The sequence below is a fragment of the Saimiri boliviensis genome, chromosome 14, assembly GCF_048565385.1.
Source record: "Saimiri boliviensis isolate mSaiBol1 chromosome 14, mSaiBol1.pri, whole genome shotgun sequence".
NCBI classification, from domain to species: domain Eukaryota; kingdom Metazoa; phylum Chordata; class Mammalia; order Primates; family Cebidae; genus Saimiri; species Saimiri boliviensis.
Genome location: NC_133462.1, coordinates 5,285,196 through 5,308,746, shown reverse-complemented (window position 1 = coordinate 5,308,746; position 23,551 = coordinate 5,285,196). Strand labels below are relative to the sequence as shown.

Here is a 23,551-nt window from a genome sequence, read left to right as displayed (position 1 = left end):
CAGTAAGTGTCTCAAATTTTCCTACTGGGCACTTATTAAGAGTTCCAGGGCCGGGCGCGGTGGCTCAAGCCTGTAATCCCAGCACTTTGGGAGGCCGAGGCGGGTGGATCATGAGGTCAAGAGATCGAGACCATCCTGGTCAACATGTGAAAGCCCGTCTCTACTAAAAATACAAAAAAACTAGCTGGGCGTGGTGGCGCGTGCCTGTAATCCCAGCTACTTAGGAGGCTGAGGCAGGAGAATTGCCTGAGCCCAGGAGGCGGAGGTTGCGATGAGCCGAGATCGCGCCATTGCACTCCAGCCTGGGTAACAAGAGCGAAACTCCGTCTCAAAAAAAAAAAAAAAAAAAAAGAGTTCCAACCACTTAGTGGTGTTTAGATTTCTTTCCTTTCTTTCTTTTTTATTGAGACAGGGTTTCACCATGTTGGCCAGGCTGGTCTTGAACTCCCGACCTCAGGTGATCCGCCCACCTCAGCCTCCCAAAGTGCTGAGATTACAGGCCTGAGCCACGGCGCCCGGCCTAGATTTCTTACAAAGGCAGTCGGTACATGTGTTGTTACTAGATGTGTGTCTTCATGATGGACGCAGTGTTTGGGACTTCCTATACCTTTGTCTTGTTGACATCACCAATTCAGCAGTTTTCTAAGTTATTCACATAGGCCTGGAAATGTACTTTAATTAGGTGCCACGGTATATTTCCTATTGGAAAAAGCAAAATCCCAGAGGCAACACATTCCCAGAAAAGGCTTGAGAGGTCTCCAGAATCTCTAGTCAGGATGAATAGAGAGTGTCCTCCCTGAAGGAGGCCAGTAGTTAAAAAGGAGGAGGAATGGCTGATTAGTCAAATGCTGAGGTGCCAAGATAACAAGAGATTCCAAGAGAAAAGGAAACATGATCCACACAAAGCAACAAATGAAACCACCACAAACTGACACTAGGGAAATGAAGATGTGTGAATTATCAGGTGTGAACCACCATGCCCAGCTTAACAATCAATTTTCTATATACATGTACACAAAGTAACAGACTTACTCAGACTCCCAAGAAATCAGAAAATGAAACACCATAAAGTAGTCCTTTTACCCAGATAATCAAAATATAAAAAGAGAAGCAATTTTTGCTTAAATGAGTAGAAAAATCTTACATGGTGTTAGTGGGAGAGGGCGCCTTTGTAACTGTGGGTAGAGGTAAAAATGTAGCCAGATCTAGCAACATAGGAAATCCACCATCCTTGAAGAAGCAACGTTTTCAACTGCCTGACCTGAAGAAACCCTTAGACTTTTTGTTTGTTTGTTTGTTTTGTTTTGTTTTGTTTTTGACAGCATCTCACTCTGTTGCCAGGCTGGAGTGCAATGGTGCAATCTCGGCTTACTGCAACCTCCACCTCTGGGGTTCAAGTGATTCTTCTGCCTCAGCCTCCCAAGTAGCTGGGACTACAGGTGCCTGCCACTATGCCCAGCTAATTTTTTTATTTTAGTAGAGACGGGGTTTCACCATGTTGGCCAGGATGGTCTCAATCTGTTGACTTCATGATCCCACCTGCCTTGGCCTCCCAAGGTGCTGGGATTACAGGCATGAGCCACTGTGCCCGGCCACCCTTAGATTTCTTTAGTGAAGTTGGCATGCCCACAGGAAGCATCTGTGGCATTGTTAAATAGTGAAAAACTAAAGAGCAAGTTATCCTTTCTTTCTTTCTTTCTTTTTTTTTTTTTTTTTTTTTTGAGACGGAGTTTCGCTCTTGTTACCCAGGCTGGAGTGCAATGGCGCGATCTCGGCTCACCGCAACCTCCGCCTCCTGGCTCAAGCAATTCTCCTGCCTCAGCCTCCTGAGTAGCTGGGATTACAGGCATGCGCCACCATGCCCAGCTAATTTTTAGTATTTTTAGTAGAGACGGGGTTTCACCATGTTCACCAGGATGGTCTCGATCTCTTGACCTCGTGATCCACCCGCCTCGGCCTCCCAAAGTGCTGGGTTTACAGGCTTGAACCACCGCGCCCGGCCTAATTTTGTATTTTTAGTAAAGATGGGGTTTCTCCATGTTGGTCCACCTGGTCTCGAACTCCCGACCTCTGGAGATCCACCTGCCTTGGCCTCCCAAAGTGCTGGGATTACATGCCTGAGCCAACGCATCCAGCCCACGGGATGTTGTGAAAAAGAAATACAATATTTAATAACAAAAAGCGGAATGGAAATATGATCATTCTCTCTCATGTCCAGGAAGTTCAGCTATAATATCTGAGCAGAGTGACAATGATTTTAACCTAAAACACCTGCAGCACAAGAGTCCTCTCAGGACCACCATTGTCTCCGTGGGACACAAGTGCTGAGAACGGTTTTAAAAAATCTCTTGCATTTAGATACCTCTGTTAATTTCATATTTTAAAAATAAGTGATGGAGGCTGAGCATGCTGGCTCACACCTGTAATCCCAGCACTTTGGGAGGCCGAGGCGGGCAGATCACTTGAAGTCAGGAGTTTGAGACCAGCTTGGCCAACAAGATGAAACCCTATCTCTACTAAAAACACAAATAATTAGCTGGGTGTGGTGGGCAACAAGAGCAAAACTTTGTCTCAAAACAAACAAACAAAGACATAAAATGATGGAATAAAACATTCTCTATCACTGATGACTGTGCCTTAACTTTCCATTCCATTCCGTCATTACAAGTTTGGAGTCAAAGACATGCTGTCCCTAATTTAGCTTCGAATGTATTGCAGAATCAGGCACAAAATATTTCCCCTTCTTGGTTTTCTTTTCGGAATTTAGGAGGTGTTTGTGCACATTAATATGTGACTTCAATGGGCAGCTGCTCTACTTCTGGTCTACAGTGAGCTGATCGTGCATCCAGATGTGGCCCCTGAACAATTCCTGCTGCCCAGCAGCCCTGACACCACGGGGCCCACACCCCATCTCCATCCACATCTGGGGTGAGCCCTTCCCAGGACCATGCCCAGTGCAGCCTCTTCACAAGCTTATGTCATTGGGTCACGGGAGGTGGAATCTAAGGGAGATGAGAGGGACTGAGGGAAGGCATGGGTGAGTGCCAGCAAACCTGTCAGGCAGGACGCTTCGGACTCAGAGAAGATTCCCAACTCCAAGGCCCACCTGAAAAACAATCCACCGAGAAGATCATCTCACCTGAGGAAGAGCTATCCCTGGCTCTTTTACTTTCCTCTTCCTCTCCTGGGCTTCTTCCTCAGGTAACATGAGTATTTGGAAATCAATTGTAAATGTTAAAAATATGCTTTTTTTTTTTTTTTTTTTAGAGACGGAGTTTCGCTCTTGTTACCCAGGCTGGAGTGCAATGGCGTGATCTCGGCTCACCGCAACCTCCGCCTCCTGGGTTCAGGCAATTCTCCTGCCTCAGCCTCCTGAGTAGCTGGGATTACAGGCACGTGCCACCATGCCCTGCTAATTTTTTGTATTTTTAGTAGAGACGGGGTTTCACCATGTTGACCAGGATGGTCTCGATCTCTTGACCTCGTGATCCACCCGCCTCGGCCTCCCAAAGTGCTGGGATTACAGGCTTGAGCCACGGCACCCGGCCACAAAAATATGCTATTTTATGTATTTAATCAACACATCCCCTTCTTGTGCCACAACTGCACTCACACAAGGCAGACTTTATCGTGTGGAAAGGTGGTCTTCTACTGCCCAATACACCGGGGGTGGGGGAGACATGGGGCCAAGAAATTCCTACAGGAGGCCAGGTGCGGTGGCTCACGTCTGTAATCCCAGCACTTAGGGAATCTGAGGTGGGCGGATCACAAGGTCAGGAGTTTGAAACCAGCCTGGCTAACATGGTGAAACCCTGTCTCTACTAAAAATACAAAAAATAGCCGGGTGTGGTAGTGGGCACCTCTAATCCCAGCTACTCGGGAGGCTGAGGTAGGAGAATCACTTGAACTTGGGAGACGGAGGTTGCAGTGAGCCGAGATTGCCATTGCACTCCAGCCTGGGCGACAGAGTAAGACTCCATTTAAAAAAGAAAAGAAGAGAAAAGAAATTTCTACAGGAAGACCAACATGTGAGTCTTTTGACCTTCCTCAGAACTTGCTCCCCTCCTGGAGAAGCCGCCACTCATGAGGTATAGTGGGGAGCTGGGCTGGACTGAGCTCCCCTTCAGGACACAGACCCAGCCCTGACCAAACTCCACCCAGAGCACAGCTCCTCCCCTCTCTGTGGATCACAGGTTCAGCTCAGCCCTCAGAAACGGAGGACACAGAGCCTTGACCCTCAGTGCTGCACACAGATTACTATCACCTGGGACACCATAGGTATTACTGAGGGTGGATCTCAAACTGACTGTGGAATCTTGGGTAAAGGAGCTTAAGAGATGTTTCCGCAAAATGTTCTGCAAAAAGCCAAAGTGCCTTCGAGTTTTAGCGGAAAGTTGAAATGGTTTATGTTAAAAGCTATTTTTGCCAGCCGATGGGACAGTGTTTGAAATGGTTTACGTTGAAATGGTTATTTCTGCCAGTAGGTAGGACGGAAGAGCTGCTAGTGAGACTGAAGCAACTCTGGATAGGGATCTGGCATCTCTGGGGTAGTGACTGAATCCGGGAAAGTTTCTGCAATCTGAATTAATTTAAGCAACTTAACTAAAAAGCCGTGAAAATGTCTGTGAGGGGTATGCAAACTCGAATGTGAAATGCAAAACTCTGCCTGGGTAGAATGTGTAATTTCATGTTGCCTCGAAACATAACTTAATAGAATCCCCTCCATATTCTACACCCCATTCACCCTTGAGGGAGAGGGTCACCCTGTGCACAGTTGCAGAGATTTTCTTACAGTAAATATCTGGGATGTGCAGCAAGGAGGGCTAATACCTGTGACATTAACTCTTGCTTTAGAAAAACCAGTTACTTTTATTTTAAATCTTATTCAAATTTAAAAGGTTATCAGCCATATTACATGCCATGATTAGCTTTCTATAAGCAATTTTGTTTACTGTGTGCAGATCAGTGTCAATGAAATAAAAAGTAAAACTGTATACTGGGCAAAGAACTTTATTAACCGTTGTTTCAAGCTTGAGTCCCAGGCTTCTTTGGCTTCATTAGCTGCAAAGAATGAATTGTTTATAAGCAAAAAACAGAAAAGAGCTGCAGTGTCTGAGGGGCTTCAGCTTAAAAATATTAGAGATTCAGATTTTATCAGATCCATAAAGAAAACTTTCTTAAAAAGCAGTCATAATATAAAATAGCAGCTCCCAGTAACTTCTTCGAGTTTTATCTTCAGAAGTTGACTCAATTGTTTGCCTCATTCTTGGAATCCTCATCAAAATTCTCCACAAGATCTGGAACTTCATCATCATCATCATTATCATCATCATCATCATCATCATCTCCAGTAGCAAGTGGTACTTTTCCATCCACAGATTTTGGGCAGACTGTCTGCCCCAAGCTGGTTTCAGAGGCTGGGTAGCATTTCTGTCAGCTGCTTTGTCTCAGCATGGCCTGTGATGGTGAAAGTGTTCACTGCCAGAGATGCCTGAACTTTAGGGTTGTGAAAGTGGATCACTGTTCCTTGGTTGGTAAACATATATTCACCTCTTCAATGCCAGAGATATTGTTTACCCCTAACTTCTTTAAGGAGAACTTAAGTTCTTTTTATCATCTGCTGCAGCTGTTCTATGAACCACCTTCTTCTTTCTGCCAGCAGTTCCTTTCCCACCAATGCGCACCTGTGCCTGCAGTTTGGAGAGTTTTCCTGGTTCATGATTGTTTCTTTCATCTTGTCGGAGCAGATAAGGGGCGGCTGGGGGCACTAGGGTTGGTGCTCAGGGCGTCTCGGGTGGACTAGCTGAGATTAGGTGCACGCACGCGGGGATGCAAGATGGCAAGAAAACCAATAACTTTTAAATAATAGTTAAGTAACAAGTTTGCAATTTAGGAAAACATCTTAGTTTCCAACATAGACGGCCCACGTAACTCTAAGGCTTTATCTTAAAATGGAAACATTAACTGAAAATAAGCAGAAAGGAAAACTGCTCCGCAGGACACGAAATAGACTTAAGGGTTCCCAAACCCAGAAAATAGGGACGCTCTGGGAACCAGGTGGCTGGAAACACAGGCTCGGACCGCCCTCCGGCCGTCCCTCGCGGCCCCGCCCCATGCCAGTCCAGGCCCCGCCCCATCCTCGCGTTTTTCACCCTCCCGTCCCCGCCCCCTGCTGGTTGTGCCCCGCCCAGGCCCCGCCCCCGGGCGGCCTCAGTCCTCCCCGACCCGTCGCGCCCCGCCCAGGCCCCGCCCCTAGGCGGCCTCAGCCCACCCCGGCCTGCCCCCTGCCGGTCGCTTCCTGATCAGACCCCGCCCCTGACCCCGCCCCCTGGACCGCCCAGTCGAGCTGCGCGCGGTTTTCTGCAAACCCGGAAGCGGATCGCGGGGAGTGAAGATTGCACAGCAGAGCGTGAGTTTTCCTCTTTCGATAAAATCTGCGCTTCGCAGGCCCCCTCCTTCCATCCCCCGGGTCTGGAGGGGGTCTCTACAGACCTTAAAACGCCCGCACCGCGCCCTCCACCCCAAGTACATTCTGACGTTGCTGCGAGAGTGCGGGGATCGCTTTCCCTTTGGGTTAAAGTCGCTCTTAGGCTGGTCCCTGACCCTCGTCTTTCGTCTCCCGCTAGGTAAACATGACCTTTCGAGTCTTTTCCTGCCTAAATTCCTTTACCGATTTTTCTTCCCGCCACGCGGGAGGGCACTTCTTAAAGTCCTCACCTGCAGGGTGGATTCGGTTCTATCCGATTCTCCAAGACTCGCCCTCGTCGGTCCCTGGAGCGCACGCAGCGCTGCAGCCTCAGTCCCTGTCCTTTCCTTGGTTCTGGGATTCTGCAGACCCCACCCCTGTCCTGAGGTGCCACCTCTGTCGTTCTCACCTCAAGTCTTTCTCAGGCAGGGCCTTCAAGCTCCCAAGCCCCTCTTGGCAGTCACCTCCCGTGGTGGGAGGTGACCTGGGCATGTCCTGTGACACCCATGGTGGAGGAGGTGACCTGGGCCTGTCCTGTGACACCCAGTATCTTTTTTTTTTTTTTTTTTTTTTTTTTTTTTTTTTAATTTTTGACACCAAGTCTCGCTCTCTCAGGCTGGAATGCAGTGGTGCGACCTCAGTTCACTGTAACCTACGCCTCACAGGTTCCAACGAGTCTCCTGCCTCAGCCTCCCGAGTAGCTGGGATTACAGGCGACTGCCACCAAGCCCAGCTAATTTTTGTATTTTCAGTAGAGACGGAGGTTTCATCATGTTGGCCAGGCTGGTCTCGAACTCCTGACCTCAGATTATCCCCCTGCCTCAGGCTGCCAAAGGGCTGGGATTACAGGCATGAGCCGCAGGGCCAGCCAACATAGAACACTTCTGACAGCAAATGTGTGGGAGTTTTTTCCCATATACTAGGCAGTTCTCCAGTGGACACCAGCTGCGCGCTCTACAAGACACTGTGCACCTGGAGCTAGAGCCAGATCCAATGGGTTAAGGTCTTAGTCCCACAAGACCACTCCCTACCCTCGCCCTGCTGCCACTTCAGATGTCAATCAAAAGTAATACGTTGTCACCGGTCCTTAAAACTGACCTATATATTAAGGCTCCCATGACTCCCTCTTTGAGTTTGATTAATTTTTGAGGACAGCTCACAGAACTGCTGGAAGCACTTAGGTTTACCGATTTTTTTGGGCAGTCAATCCTCACAATGTTTTCCATAGGTTCTTGGAAACTGGATCATGAATGAAATTATATACAGCAGGTACTCGAATAATGTTTGGTTCAATGTGATTATTATCATTATTTTGAGACAGAGTCTTGCTCTGTTGCCAGGCTGGAATACAGTGGCACGATCTTGGCTCACTGCAACCCCACCTCCCGAGTTCAAGTGATTCACCTGCCTCAGCCTCCCGAGTAGATGTGATACAGGCACCCGCCACCACGCCCAGCTAATTTTTATATTTTTAGTAGAGACAGGGTTCCACCATGTTGGCCAGGATGGTCTCAATCTCCTGACTGTGATCCACCCACCTTGGCCACCCAAAATGCTGGAATTAGAGAGGCATAAGCCACTGTGCCTGGCTGTTCGGTGTCATTTTTTTTTTTTTTATGTTGATGAGGAAAAAAATGTTGCCATTTCACTTAAAGTTCCAGTTTCTAAGAATCTCTTGATAACATCCAGTGAGGATTTGGTGTATTAATAAAGGATATCATGAAAAACACCCATGGGCAGCCAGATGAAGAGATACATACGGTGAGGTCTTAGAATGCTCTGAGCACAGGAGCTCTGTCCTTGTGGGTCTGGGTGCACCACCCCTCTGGCATTCAAATGTGTTTATCAACCAGAAAGCTCTTTGAACCAATAGATCAGGGATTTTTTAAATCGAGGCTTCATCCTGTAGGCATGAGAGAGTATTAACTCAATCTTCAGCCCTCTCCACTCTTTGGGAAATGGGGGATGGAGGTGAAATTTCGAAGCTTCGAATCATAGCGTAGTCTTTCTGGCCAATGGCTATATCCAGGAGCCCATCAAGACTTGCCTCATTAGAACAAACACATTCCTATCATGCAGGAAATTCTAAGGGATTGAGGAGCTTTGTGCTGGACCTGGGGTCAAAGACCAAATATGAGAACAAAAGATTCTCCTAACAGCCCTATCTATGAGGTATCCATGTCCTAGGAACCAGGGGCAGAGACCAAAAATATATTTTTGTTTTATTTATTTATTTATTTATTTTTTTTTTTGAGACAGTTTCCCTCTTGTTACCCAGGCTGGAGTGCAATGGCGCGATCTCGGCTCACCGCAACCTCCGCCTCCTGGGTTCAGGCAATTCTCCTGCCTCAGCCTCCTGAGTAGCTGGGATTACAGGCACATGCCACCATGCCCAGCTAATTTTCAGTATTTTTAGTAGAGACGGGGTTTCACCGTGCTGACCAGGATGGTCTCGATCTCTTGACCTCGTGATCCGCCCGCCTCGGCCTCCCAAAGTGCTGGGATTACAGGCTTGAGCCACCGCGCCCGGCCTAAATAACTTCTTTTTCACATTCCAGATTGACCTCTAAAGACTCATGTGGCCTGAAGAAGTCCAGAAGAGAAGAAAGGGGAAGGAAGGAGGAGACAGGGATGGCTCTTCCTCAGGTAAAGCGATATTCTTGGGACGTTGTTCTGTTTCTCTTTCCTTTCTGAAATGTTTCTTTGAAGCTGCAAATCTCTGAGCCTAAAGCGTCCTGCCTGACAGGTTTGCTGGCACTCACCCATGCCTTCCCTCAGTCCCTCTCATCTCACTTAGATGCTATTGGCTGTGACCCAGTGACATGAAGAGGCTGCACTGGGCATGGTCTTGGGAAGGGCTCACCCCAGACATGGACAGACACAGGTGTGGGCCCTGGGGTGACAGGGCTTTCACACAACAGGGATTGTTTAGCGGCCACATCTGCATATACCGTGAGGTCTCTGTGGACCAGGATTAGAGAAGCCGGATGTGGAAGTCACCTACTCATGTGCGTAAGTACTTGGGAAACCCTAGAAAAGGAGACTGATTTGGTGAATTGTTTGTCTGATTTGATAATACATTCGCAGATAAACACATGAACCAGTATGTTTCTGGCTCCAGAATTGTTATGGTTTGGAATGGAATCTAAAGTTCAGAAACACCTTAGGGAGGGTGTTTTATTCTACCTCCGATTGTGTGTGTGTGTGTGTGTGTGTGTGTGTGTGTGTGTGTGTGAGAGAGACAGAGTTTTGCTCGTTACCCAGGCTGGAGTGCAATGGCGCGATCTCAGCTCACCGCAACCTCTGCCTCCCGGGTTCAAGCAATTCTTCTGCCTCAGCCTCCTAAGTAGCTGGGATTACAGGCATGCACCACCATGCCTGGCTAATTTTGTATTTTTAGTAGAGATGGGGTTTCTCCGTGTTGGTCAGGCTGGTCTTGAACCCCTGACCTCAGGTGATCCGCCCACCTTGGCCTCCCGAAGTGCTGGGATTACAGGCGTGAGCCATGCACCCAGCCAGTTGTATATTTTTGAACTGTTCAGATATTTATATCTGAAATATTTTCCATAGCCTTAAATTTTTTCCTACATCATCACATTAATGAGTTGACGAATAGTAAGAATACTAATTTATTATGTGCAGGCATGTGTATGTATGTGTAATGACCTTTTATGCAGTTTCATGTTGTTAGATGTAAACTAGTTTTTTTCCAGGGAATTCTTTGCCAAAGCACTTTTGATGCTGTATGTGTTACTTAACTGTCTGATTCTTTAGCCCCAAATGCCTAGTTTCAAGGGCTTGTTCTGCTGCATTTTAGCTGTTTTACCTGAGTTGAGTTTCTGAGGGTTTCTGTGACACAGTTTTCTCCTAGCAAAATGGAAATAAAAATTATTTCTCTCTTGGGTTATTGTGTCTTACACAAGTTAGCACATGTAAAGCATCAGAATAATGCCCACCACATAAAAGTGTTCAAAAGCTTTAGTCATTATTGCTGTCATCATCAGTTTTCTTTCTTGCTTTTTTTTTTTTTTTTCAGTAAAGACGGGGTTTCACCATGTTGGTCAGGCAGGTCTTGAACTCCCGACCTCAGGTGATCCACCCGCCTTGGCCTCCAAAGTGCTTGGATTACAGGCGTGAGCCATTACGCCTGGCCACAGTTTTCTTTTAAATTTTTTTTTTTTTTTGAGATGGCGTCTGGCTCTGTCACCCAGGATGCAGTGCAGTGTTGCAACTGTGGCTCACTGCAACCTCTGCCTCCTGGGTTCAGACGTTTCTCCTGCCTCAGCCTCCCGAGTAGCTGGGACTACAGGCACGTGCCACTACGCCTGGCTAATTTTTCATATTTTTAGTAGAGATGGGGTTTCATCTTGTTAGCCAGGATGGTCTAGATCTCCTGACCTCGTGATCTGCCTGCTTCATCCTCTCAAAGTGGTGGGATAACAGGCATGAGCTACTGTGCCAGGCCTTTTTTTTTTTTTTTTTTTTTGTATGAGATAGAGTCTCTGTCGCCAGGCTGGAGTGCAGTGGCACAGTCTTGGCGCACTGCCCTGCGCCTCCTGAGTTCAGGGGAATTCTCCTGCCTCAGCCTCCTGAGTAGCTGGGATTACAAGCATGCGCCACTATGCCCAGCTGATTTTTGTATTTTTAGTAGAGACGAGGTTTCACCGTGTTGACCAGGATGGTCTCAATCTCTTGACCTCGTGATCCACCCACCTCGGCCTCGCAAAGTGCTGGGATTACAGGTGAGCGCCACCGCACCTGGCCTATTTTTCTCTTTTTACTAGGGGCAGACTTTCACCATGCTGGCCAGGATGCTCTCAATCCCTTGACCTTGTGATCCGCCTGCCTTGGCCTCCCAAGTGCTGGGATTATAGGCATGAGCCACGGCGCCCGGCCACATTTTTTAGATTGTGACCTTTCTTTCTTTAAAGCTACCATGGAGGTTGCCATCTCGGAAAACACCACCCTTCCTCTGTCTCATCTAGATATTGAGTATCGCCTCGTGTCAGAAGTATTATCAAACACTTCTACAGAGATAGCCCGTGTTGATTTTTATTTGTAACTTTCTTCCATTGTCTACAGAAAGGGAAATCCACACTTATTTAGAAGGTATTGTCAGCTCTTACAGAGTAATATAATAAAATGCAATTAGGGAGACATACCTAGTTTTCTTCCTAATATCCCTAAATCCCCCAAAATACCTTAACATGGATCTGCCAGAACCCTCCCTTCAGTCAAATCAATACAGTTCTCTCCTTTTCTCATTTTATGTAAAGTTGATACCGCTCCCCATATGCAGCTGGTAAAATGTGTTTTTCAGACACAATTCGCCTGAAAAAACCGTTCCCTGGATCTCCAAGAATGTCCATTTAAATTAAATGGACTTATACCTCTCTTTCTGTCATTTGTGTGAAGATAATGGCTCTCCCCATGACTTCTTGGTGAAATGTGTTTTCTCGTATCAGGAAAGGTTGACATTCAGGGATGTGGCTGTAGAATTCTCTCCGGAGGAGTGGAAGTGCCTGGACTCTGCTCAGAGGACTTTGTACAGGAATGTGATGCTGGAGAACTACAGGAACCTGGTCTCCCTGGGTGAGGACAACTTCCCTCCAGAAGTGGGAATCTGCTCTGCTGTATGTCTACATTTTCCCTCGTGTGCCTCTTGGGAGCCCCTGCATTGCTCCATTAAGACTGAAGCTGTGTTAATTCTCAGATGAAAAGCTTGATAGTATAGCATCTGGACTTGTCTACTTTGGGCTGGGCGTGGTGGCTCACGCCTGTAATCCCAGCACTTTGGGAGGCCGAGGCAGGCAGATCAACTGAGGTCAGGAGTTTGAGAGCAGCCTGGCCAACTTGGTGAAACCCTGTCTTTACTAAAAATACAAAAAAGTTAGCTGGGTGAGATGGCAGGTGCCTGTAATCCCAGCTACTCGGGAGGCTGAGGCAGGAGAATTGCTTGAACCTGGGAGGTACAGGTATCAGTGAGCCAAGATCGTGCCATTGCACTCCAGTCTGGGCAACAAGAGTAAAACTTCATCTCAAAAAAAAAAAAAATCTACTTTGGGCTGAGCATGGTGGCTCACGCTTATAATCCTTGCACTTTGGGAGGCCAAGGCGGGCAGATCACCTGAGGTCAGGAGTTTGAGACCAGCCTGGCTAACATGGAGAAACCCCATCACTACTGAAAATGCAAACATTAGCTGGGCGTGGTGGCGCATGCCTGTAATCCCAGCTACTCAGGAGGCTGAGGCTGGAGAATCGCTTGAACCCGGGAGGTGACGGTAGCTGTGAGCCATGATCGTGTCATTGTACTCCAGCCTGGGCAGCATGGTGAAACCCTGTCTCTACTAAAAATACAAAAAATTAGCCAGGCATGGTGCCAGGTACCTGCAGTCTCAGCTACTTGGGAGGCTGAGGCAGGAGAATCGCTGAACCCAGGAGGTGGAGGTTGTGGTGAGCCAAGATCACGCCACTGTACTCCAGCCTGGGCAACAGAAGCGAGGTTACGTCTCAAAAAAAAAAAAAAAAAGGAAAGAAAGAAAAAGATCCACTCTACCTTTTTGCTTGTGATTCAGTACTTCTTAGAGGAGAGCTCGACATCCGTATCTTACCATGTTTTCTAAACATTCAAAAGGAGGCATTCAGTGGGTGAATTTGTGAGGTATTTTTCTAGATCCATTTCTAATGTCCTCTCTCCTCTAAACAAAGGGCTGGGATTCTGTAAAAGCCACAGCACATCATATCCCTTTCTCTTTATAAGCAGGAATCTCTCTCTCTGAAATGAATATTGTCTCCACGTTGGAGCAAGGGAAAGAGCCCCGGACTGTGGAGAGTGAAGTGAAAATAACAAAAACATCAAATGGTTGGAAATGCATCAAAGGTGTGAACACAGGTAAGAGCTCAGATGGGCTGAGAGGAAGCTGCACTGTTAGTTTTCAGGTAACTCTTTCCAAGTTGAAGCATTCTATGGGACAAAAAGGGTTTCAATCCTGTGAGCACTCAGTGGAAATCTTCCTTTGCCCTCATTTATCCCTCTGCTGTTCTGCTGTGTCATCATTTAAACTTTCACTACCCCATGGTGCTGCAGCTCAGTGACAAAGGCAAAGTCTTTATCCTGATGGACCACACTTTGTCACGTGGCTTCTGGGACCTCTGTGGTTTCTTCACTCTGAGGGGAACAGGGAGAGCTGTGTTTAAAGGGGTCTCTTTCCCCCGTGATCTCTCCTATACGATTCCATCTGATGCTCGGTTCTCTGTCTATACAGATCAGAGCTGAGGCCTGATCTGTATAGACCTGCCCCCTTGACCTGAATAGGTTCGGCCCCATTTCCTGTACTTGGGAGACCTAATCAAATGATGGGAAAAGATTAGGGGCTCCTCCTTTGCATCTGGGGCTCCAGAAACCTCATGGTGCTTTCCAGCCCTCTCTGCCTGTTGAAGTCCTTCAGCCTCAGTCATTTCTTCTGTTCTGCTTTGGCCACAGATGGCAGTGTGTGGAACACATTGGGTCTTCTGAGATTGTTACTCAGTACTGGAATGGCACTAGACAGAGAGTTCTTTTTTTTTGAGACAAAGTCTGGCTCTCTTGCCCAGGCTGTGGTGCAGTGGCCTGATCTCAACTCACTGCAACTTCTGCCTCCCAGGTTCAAGCAGTTCTCTTGCCTCAGCTTCCTGAGTAGCTGGAACTACAGGCATGCAGGCGTGTGTCACCACACCTGGCTTATTTTTTTAAATTATACTTTAAGTCCTGGGGCACATGTGCAGAACGTGCAGGTTTGTTACATAGGTATACACGTGCCATGGTGGTTTGCTGCACCTACCAACCTGTCATCTACATTAGGTATTTCGCCTAATGCTATCCCTCGTCCATCCCCCGCGCCACCGACAGGCCCCAGTGTATGATGTTTCCCTCTCTGTGTCCATGTGTTGTCATTGTTGAACTCCCACTTATGAGTGAAAAAATGTGGCGTTTGGTTTTCTGTTCTTGTGTTAGTTTGCTGAGAACAATGGTTTCTAGCCTCATCCATGTTCCTGCAAAGGACATGAGCTCATCCTTTTTTTTTTTTTTTTTTTTTGAGCTGGAGTCTCACTCTGTTGCCCAGGCTGGAGTGCAGTGGCACAATCTTGACTCAATGCAACCTCCGACCCCCGTGTTCAAGCAATTCTCCTGCCTCAGCCTCCTGAGTAGCTAAGACTATAGGTGCCCACCACCATGCCTGGCTAATTTTTGTATTTGTAGTAGAGACAGGGTTTTACCACATTGGTGAGACTGATCTCGAACTCCTGATCTTGTGATCTGCCCACCTTGGCCTCCCTAAGTGCTGGGATTGTAGGCATGAGCCACCATGCCTGGCCAAACTCATCCTTTTTTATGGGTGCATACTATTCCATGGTGTATATGTGCCTCATTTTCTTTATCCAGTCTATCATTGATGGGCATTTGGGTTGGTTCCAAGTCTTTGCTGTTGTGAACAGCCACAGTAAACATATTATGTGTGCATGTGTCTTTTTAGTGGAATGATTTATAATCTTGTGGATATATACCCAAAAATGGGATTGCTGAGTCAAATGGTATTTTTAGTTCTAGATATTTGAGGAATCGCCACACTGCCTTCCACAATGGTTGAACTAATGTACGCTCCCACTAACGGTGTAAAAGCATTCCTATTTCTCCGCATCCCCTCCAGCATCTGTTGTGTCCTGACTTTTTAATGATCACCATTCTAAGCGGCGTGAGATAGTATCTCATTGTGGTTCTAATTTGTATTTCTCTAATGACCAGTGATGATGAGCTTTTTTTCATGTTTCTTGGCTGCATAAATGTCTTCTTTTGAGAAGTGTCTGTTCATATCCTTTGCCCACTTTTTAATGGTTTTTTTTTTATTTTTTTGAGACAGAGTTTCGCTCTTGTTACCCAGGCTGGAGTGCAATGGCGTGATCTCGGCTCACTGCAACCTCCGCCTCCTGGGTTCAGGCAATTCTCCTGCCTCAGCCTCCAGAGTAGCTGGGATTATAGGCATGCGCCACCATGCCCAGCTAATTTTTTGTATTTTTAGTAGAGATGAGGTTTCACCATGTTGACCAGGATGGTCTCGATCTCTTGACCTCATGATCCACCCGCCTCGGCCTCCCACCAAAGTGCTGGGATTACAGGCTTGAGCCACCGAGCCTGGCAAGGTTTTTTTTTTTCCCTTGTAAATTTGTTTAAGTTCTTTGTAGATTCTCGATATTAACCCTTTGTGAGATAGATAGATTGCAAAAATTTTCTACCATTCTGTAGGTTGCCTGTTCACTCTGATGATAGTTTCTTTTGCTGTGCAGAAGCTCTTTAGTTTAATTAGATCCCATTTGTCTATTTTGGCTTTTGTTGCCATTGCTTTTGGTGTTTTAGCCATGAATTCTTTGCCTATGCCTGTGTCCTGAATAGTACTGCCTAGGTTTTCCTCTAGGGGTTTTATGGTTCCAGGTCTTACATTTAAGCCTTTAATCCATTATGAATTAATTTTTGTATAAGGTGTAAGGAAGGGATCCAGTTTGTTTTCTGCATGTAGCTAGCCAGTTTTCCAAACACCATTTATTAAATAGGGAATCCTTTCCCTATTGCTTGTTTTTGTCAGGTGTGTCAAAGATCAGATGGCTGTAGATGTGTGGTGTTATTTCTGAGGGCTCTGTTCTGTTCCATTGGTCTATATGTCTGTTTTGGTACCAGTACCATGCTGTTTTTGTTACTGTAGGCTTGTAGTATAGTTTGAAGTCAGGTAGTATGATGCCTCCAGCTTTGTTCTTTTTGCTTAGGATTGTCTTGGCCATACAGGCTCTTTTTTGGTTCCATATCAAATTTAAAGTTTTTTTTTTTTTTTTCCAATTCTGTGAAGACAGTTAATGGTAGCTTGATAGGGATAGCAATGAATCTTTAAATTACTTTGGGCAGTATGGCCATTTTCATATTGATTCTTTCTATCCATGAGCATGGAATGTTTTTGCATTTGTTTGTGTCCTCTCTGATTTTCTTGAGCAGTGGTTTGTAGTTCTCCTTGAAGAGGTCCTTCACATCCCTGGTAAGCTGTATTCCTACAATTTTTATTCTCTTTGTAGCAATTGTGATTTGGCTGTCTTGTCCGTTATTGGTGTATAGGAATGCTCGTGATCTTTGCACATTGATTTTGTAGCCTGAGACTTTGCTGAAGTTGCTTATCAGCTTGAGATTTTGGTCTGAGATGATGGGGTTTTCTAAACACACAATCATGTCATCTGCAAACAGAGACAATTTGACTTCCTCTCTTCCTAATTGAATCCCCTTTATTTCTTTCTGTTGCCTGATTGCCCTGGCCAGAACTTCCAATACTATGTTGAACAGGAGTGGTGAGAGAGGGCATCCTTGTCTTGTGCCAGTTTTCAAAGGGAATGCTTCCAGTTTTTGCCCATTCAGTATGATACTGGCTGTGGGTCTGTCATAAATAGCTCTTATTTTGAGATACATTCCATCGATACCAAGTTTATTCAGAGTTTTTAGCATGAAGGCTATTGAATTTTGTCGAAGGCCTTTTCTGCATCTATTGAGATAATCATCTGGTTTTTGTCATCGGTTCTGTTTATGTGATGGATTATGTTTATTGATTTGTGTATACCGAACCAGCCTCGCATCTCAGGGATGAAGCCAACTTGATCATGGTGGATAAGCTTTTTGATGTGCTGCTGAATTCAATTTGCCAGTATTTTATTTTTTCACATTGATGTTCATCAGGGATATTCGCCCAAAATTTTCTTTTTTGTTGTGTCTCTGCCAGGTTTTTCTATCAGGATGATGCTGACGTCATAAAATGAGTTAGAGCAGCTCCTCTTTCTACCTCTGGTAGAATTTGTCTGTGAATCCATCTGGTGCTGGACTTTTTTTGGTTGGTAGGCTATTAATTACTGCCTCAATGTCAGAACTTGGGAGGCCGAGGCAGGCCCGCAGCTGTCCCTTCCCTCAGGTGATCTGTCCCAGGGAGATGGGGGTTTTATCTATAAGGCCCTGACTGTGGCTGCTGCCTTTTTTTCAGAGATGCCCTGCCCAGGGAAAAGGAATCTAGAGAGGTAGTCTGGCTGCAGTGGCCTTGCTGAGCTGTAGCAAGCTCTGCCCAGTTCAAACTTCCCGGCGGCTTTGTTTATCTGTGAGGGTAAAACCGCTTACTCAAGCCTCAGCAGTTGCAGACACCCTTCCCCCCACAAAGCTCAAGCATCCCAGGTCAACCTCAGACTGCTGTGCTTGCAGTGAGAATTTCAAGCCAGTGGGTTTTAGCTTATTGGTCTCCATGGGGGTGAGACCCGCTGAGCCAGAGCACTGGGCTCTCTGGCTTCAACCTCCTTTCCAGAACCGACAGAATGGTTCTCTCACTGGCATTCCAAGTGCCACTGGTGTATGAAAAATAAAGTCCTGCTGCTAGTTTGGTGTCTGCCCAAGCAGCCACCCAGTTTTGTGCTTGAAACCCAGGGCCCTGGTGGCATAGGCATCGGAGGGAATCTCCTGGTCTGCTGGTTATGAAGACCACGGGAAAAGCGCAGTATCTGAGCTGGAGTGCACCCTTCCTCACGGCACAGTCCCTTATGGCTTCCCTTGGCTAGGGGAGGGAAATCCTCCGACCCCTTGTCCTACCCAGGTGAGGTGACATCCTACCCTGCTTTGGCTCAACACTACGTGGGCTGCACCCACTGTCCAACCAGTCCCAATGAGATGAACTGGGTACTTCAGTTGGAAATGCAGAAATCACCCACCTTCTGCATTGATCTTGCTGGGAGCTGCAGACTGGAGGTGTTCCTATTCCGCCATCTTGCCAGCAAATCCCCAATTTTTGTATGTTTAATGGAGATGGGGTTCCACTGTGTTGGCCAGGCTGGTCTAGAACTCCTGACCTCAGGTGTTCTAGCCTTGGTCTCCCAAAGTGCTGGAATTACAGGCATGAGTACATGGGGTCAGGGACCCACTGAGGCCATGCCCAGCCTCTCTCTCTGATTCTCAGTTCTACACAGGGAGCATATCTCAGTCTTTCAGGCTCTCAGCTTAACGTCTGTGGGCAGAGCACAGTCATGTATTTAAAGCCCACATAATCCGACCCCCATAATATGTTGTATTTATGTCTCTTTTCCACGGCTCTAACTATTGTGTGAATGCAGAAAAACATGGGCTCTTCCTGATTTTGTGTTCTTGTACATCTCGGTGATTTTGCCTTTGAAACTTGCTTTTGAAATACACATCCCTGGGGTCTGAAGTTTCATCTAGTTTTTTTCTCCTGTGGCAACCAACCTTTATGTGATGGAGAGCTTCTGGTGGACTCTTCCCATGGAGCAGGCTTACCTGATGACGGAAAATTCTTCAAAGACAACACTTTAATTCACATGTCACTCTATTATCCTGCTACATGCAAAAGTGCCCCATGAAGGCATTGAGTCAAGTTGTCAGGATGACCCATGACACTGAGAGTGGAAGTGTCACAAGAGCCAACTGATAAGTGTTTGCCCCTGGTTATTGAGGACGTTCCAAAATATGGTTCTCAAGGATGTTGTGACAGTGTTGACCAAATATACCAATGGTCATCTATTTTGAGCTAGCAATAAATGCGGTAGGAATGTATCCTAGGGAGAACGTTGTCCAAGTTCACAACCTCATTCCATGAGGCTGTTGACTAAACTCTTGTTCATGACACGTTGTCAATCCTGTGTTGTATGGCATTTATTCTTCTTCAAAAATGCAATTATGAAGCATCTCAAGGGAGCTGATGAAATTGAATGATGCCCAAATTCTTCTTCTTCTTTTTTTTTGGTTGACACGGTTTCACTCTTGTTGCCCAGGCTGGAGTGCAATGGTGCGATCTCGGCTTACCGCAACCTCTGCCTCCTGGGTTCAAGTGATTCTCCTGCCTCAGTCCCGAGTAGCTGGGATTACAGGCACGTGCCACCACACCCGGCTAATTTTGTATTTTTAGTAGAGATGGGGGTTCTCCATGTAGGTCAGGCTGGTCTCGAACTCCTGACTTCAGGTAATCTGCCCACCTCGGCCTCCCAAAGTGTTGGGATGACAGGCGTGAGCCACTGCACCTGGCCAATGTGTACTTTCTTTACGTCTACTGGAACTTGTCCTGTTTAAGCCAGTGCTACTTTCATTTAGTACATTTCTGTATATTGTAAATGAACTTGTTTTTATTTAATAAGCAGTCCATATTTTTTATGACTTTAGGGGTTATTTTATGTTTACAACATATAGAGCTTTGTATTGGGAAATGCATTTTTTTTTTTTTTTTTGAGACAGAGTTTCGCTCTTCTTGCCCAGGCTGGAGTGCAATGGCGCGATCTCGGCTCACCGCAACCTCCGCCTCCTGGGTCCAGGCAATTCTCCTGCCTCAGCCTCCTGAGTAGCTGGGATTACAGGCACACGCCACCATGCCCAGCTAATTTTTTAGTATTTTTAGTAGAGACGGGGTTTCACCATGTTGACCAGGATGGTCTCGATCTCTTGACCTCATGATCCACCTGCCTCGGCCTCCCAAAGTGCTGGGATTACAGGCTTGAGCCACCGCACCCGGCCTGGGAAATGCATTTTTAAATATATTTTACAAGCTTTCCTTCTTTAGTTTGAGGGAATGAGTCAGTAGCAGTTTCCCTAAAACCTACATAAACTCGAGAATATATTGAAAGTATTGTCTAAAATGTTTTTTATTTTTGTTTCACCTGATTTAATGTCTGTTATTAAAGTGCCACTCAAGTTTGTTACAGCTTCTAAATTGGTGGATTTTCCATATCTTAAGAATACACTTTTTTCTTTTTCCTTTAAAATTTTTTATTTGTTGAGAATATACTTTTTAAAATTAATTCAATGTCTTAATTTCAGAAATACCACTAAATTGACTTGACACAATTTGTTATAGAAAATAACATTGCTTTTTTCTATAGTATGTGTGTGTATATATACGGTGGTGTGGTGCAGTGGTGCGATTATAGTATATTTTTAATTGTCTAATCTAACTTGGTGGGTTTGGGTTAAAGCTCACTGGATTTTTATATCCTCCAGCTGTTACTTTGTAAACATTATGCTTCTTATCTAGGTTTATCATATCCATCTTGGTGTACTAAATTCGTATTTAAATATCTCACAGTATTTTAAAGGAAGCCTGGCTCATTTCTTATTCTTCAAGGACTTCTCCACTGTTACATATATCACCCATATTTTCTACAAATTTCTGAAGTTCTGCAAGTTGCATTCTTCAGTTAACACATGGTGACTATTTTGTTCCCCATCTTTCTTTACATCTGAATTTTCTGTAATGTTCACTTGGTTTCTGTCAATCCACTTCTTAGTGCTGTCCTGTTATTCTCTGTCAGTTATGTGCTGTGTTGCTAAAAACCTAGTCCATGGGTCTCTGTGCACTGCCAGGAAATGTTTCTGTACTCTGCATCCACTAACAGCTCCCTTCAGTATAAACCATTACCCATTGTAGGTCATTTACTTCTTGTCTTTTTTTGAGACGGAGTCTCACTCTGTCAACCATGCTAGAGTGCAGTGGCATGGTCTTGGCTCACTGCAACCTCCGCCTCCCAGGTTCAAGCAATTCTCCTGCCTCAGCCTCCTGAATAGCGGGGATTACAGGCATCCACCACCACACCTGGCTAATTTTTGTATTTTTAGTGGAGACGGGGTTTCACCATGTTGGTCAGGCTGGTCTTCAACTCCTAACCTTGTGATCCGTCCACCTTGGCCTCCTAAAGTACTGGGATTACAAACAGGCATGAGTTACTGCACCCATCCGTGCTTATTTTCTTTATTAAAGATACCACTATAGTTTGGAGGGGATGTCTGTCCCTTCCAAATCTCATGTTGAAATTTATCTCCAGTGTTGGATGTGGGTCCTAATGGGAGGTGTTTGGGTCATGAGAGTGGGACCTTCATGAAAGGCTTGGTGCTTTACTTGAGGTAATGAATGAGTTCTCACTCTATTAGTTCTCATGAGAACTGGCCATTAAAAAGAGCCTGGCACCTCCTTCCCTCTTAGTTCCTCTCTTGCCATGTGATGTCTGCACATGCCATCTTCCCTTTGCCTTCTGCCTTCAGTGGAAGCAGCCTGAGGCCCTCACCGACTCAGATGCTGGTGCCATGCCTCTTGTACGGCCTGCCCTCATTTTTAGAATTAACGTAAGTTTGCACAACACAGATGTTTGGGGTATAGGTTATTTGAAACTAGGCGTCCCTAAAATTAATTTGAATTACACGTAATCACTTTCTTTTTGAGACGGAGTTTCACTTCTGTTACCCAGGCTGGAGTGCAATGGTGCTATCTCGGTTCACCACAACCTCTGCCTCCCAGGTTTAAGTGATTCTCCTGCCTCAGCCTCCTGAGTAGCTGGGATTACAGGCACACGCCACCACACCCGGCTAAGTTTTGTATTTTTAGTAGACACAGGCTTTCTTTATGTTGGTCAGGCTGGTCTTATACTCCTGACCTCAGGTGATCCACCTGCCTCAGCCTCCCAAAGTGCTGGGATTACAGGCGTGAGCCACTGCACCCAGCCTTTTTTGAGGGGGGATGGAGTCTTGCTCTTTCGCCAGACTAGAGTACAGTGGCATGATCTCGGCTCACTGTCACCTCTGCCTCCTGGGTTCAAGTGATTCTCCTGCCTCAGCCTCCCAAGAAGCTGGGACTACAGGCATGTGCCACCATGCCCAGCTAAGTTTTGTATTTTTAGTAGAGACAGGATTTCACCACATTGACCAGGCTGGTCTCGGTCTCTTGACCTTGTAATCCAGCTGCCTTGGCCTCCCAAAGTGCTGGGATTACAGGCATGCACCACCGTGCCCAGCCATAATCACTTTTTCTTTATTAAAAATCCTATTCCTACAAATTTGAAGATCATGTTTGGAAACTTTATAATTGTTCAGTATAAATACTATTTTTGGTATAATACCTTTTTCAGTATGAACTACTGATTTGCCAACTGTAGATAATACAAAACCTGTTTTTCAAATAAAATATCTTGTAGGTGTCTCTCCTACTCATATGATCAAGGAGTTACCACCAAAAGAGAACAACAGCACAGGAAAAGCCTTCCAAGCAGTGATGCTGGAAAGATGTGAAATCTGTGACATCAAAGATTTTTACTTCAGGGAAATGCAGCAAAATGTTCATGACTTTGAGTGTCAGTGTCACAGTGAGGAAAGAAATTACAAAGAAACACCTGCGATTAAAATAAAAAACATCACCGGAAGAAGAGATCAATGTGATGGAAGGAAAGCTGGAAATAAGCCAGTTGAAAATCAGCGTGAACTGAGCTTTCAGTTGCATCTGGCTGAACTGCAGGGATTTCAAACTGAAAAGAAAACCTATGAATGTAATGAAATTGAGAAGTCTGTCAACCATGGCTCCTCAGTTTCACTGCTTCAAACAAATCTTCCTCGTGTCGACACCAGCATTTCTAATACATGTAGGAATGATTTTATGCATCCCTCATTACTCACACAAGAACAGAAAGCACAGAGTAGGGAAAAACCTTACAAATGTAATGATTGTGGCAAGGCCTTTCATCAGAGGTCCCATCTTGATACACATCAGAGAATCCACACTGGACAGAAACCATATAAATGTGATATATGTGGCAAAGCTTTCAGTCAAATTTCAAACCTGGCAAGTCATCACAGAATTCATACTGGAGAAAAACCTTACAAATGTAATGAATGTGGCAAGGCCTTTAATCAAGGGTCCAACCTTACTAGACATCAGAGAATCCATACTGGACAGAAACCATATAAATGTGATGTATGTGGCAAAGGTTTCATTCAAAAATCAAAAGTAGCAAGTCATCACAGAATTCATACTGGAGAGAAAACTTACAAATTCAGAGTGTGGCAAGGTCTTAAGTCAACATTCATACCTTTAAAACCATCAGATAATTCACACTGGAGAGAAACCTTACTAGTGTAATGAGTGTGGCAGAGCCTTTAGAGTACACTCAAGCCTAACTAAATTTCAGGCCATCCATACTGGGGAGCCCTTATAAATGTAATGAGTGTGGCAAGACTTTTTTCAGAGTTCAAAACTTGGAAAACATCACAGAATTCAT

At 45.6% G+C, this 23,551-nt stretch overlaps 1 protein-coding gene across 3 annotated transcripts; it reads left to right on the top strand.

Moving 5' to 3' along the window:
* The first annotated feature begins 6,352 nt into the window (after positions 1-6,352).
* On the top strand, positions 6,353-23,419 carry LOC101042365 (zinc finger protein 160-like). 3 transcript variants are annotated; one of them, XM_074385578.1, is made up of 5 exons: positions 6,353-6,409; positions 9,025-9,112; positions 11,932-12,058; positions 13,227-13,358; positions 22,475-23,419. In XM_074385578.1, the coding sequence occupies exons 2-5, from the start codon at positions 9,098-9,100 to the stop codon at positions 23,410-23,412; spliced, it is 1,212 nt and encodes a 403-aa protein (XP_074241679.1). In that variant the 5' UTR covers positions 6,353-6,409; positions 9,025-9,097; the 3' UTR covers positions 23,413-23,419. The 3 variants fall into 3 exon arrangements, with proteins under 3 accessions (XP_074241679.1, XP_074241678.1, XP_074241677.1); XM_074385577.1 differs by lacking the exons at positions 6,353-6,409; positions 9,025-9,112 and having other exon boundaries at positions 10,990-12,058; positions 13,230-13,358; XM_074385576.1 differs by lacking the exons at positions 6,353-6,409; positions 9,025-9,112 and having other exon boundaries at positions 10,990-12,058.
* The last annotated feature ends 132 nt before the right edge of the window (positions 23,420-23,551 follow it).

Excerpts from the sequence above, each read along its gene's own strand:
- LOC101042365 (XM_074385576.1), top strand. The coding sequence starts at position 11,845 with ATGGACTTATACCTCTCTTTCTGTCATTTGTGTGAAGATAATGGCTCT. Across the intron at positions 12,059-13,226 it reads CAGGAACCTGGTCTCCCTGG|CAGGAATCTCTCTCTCTGAA; the intron begins GTGAGGACAACT and ends TCTCTTTATAAG. Across the intron at positions 13,359-22,474 it reads CATCAAAGGTGTGAACACAG|GTGTCTCTCCTACTCATATG; the intron begins GTAAGAGCTCAG and ends AATATCTTGTAG.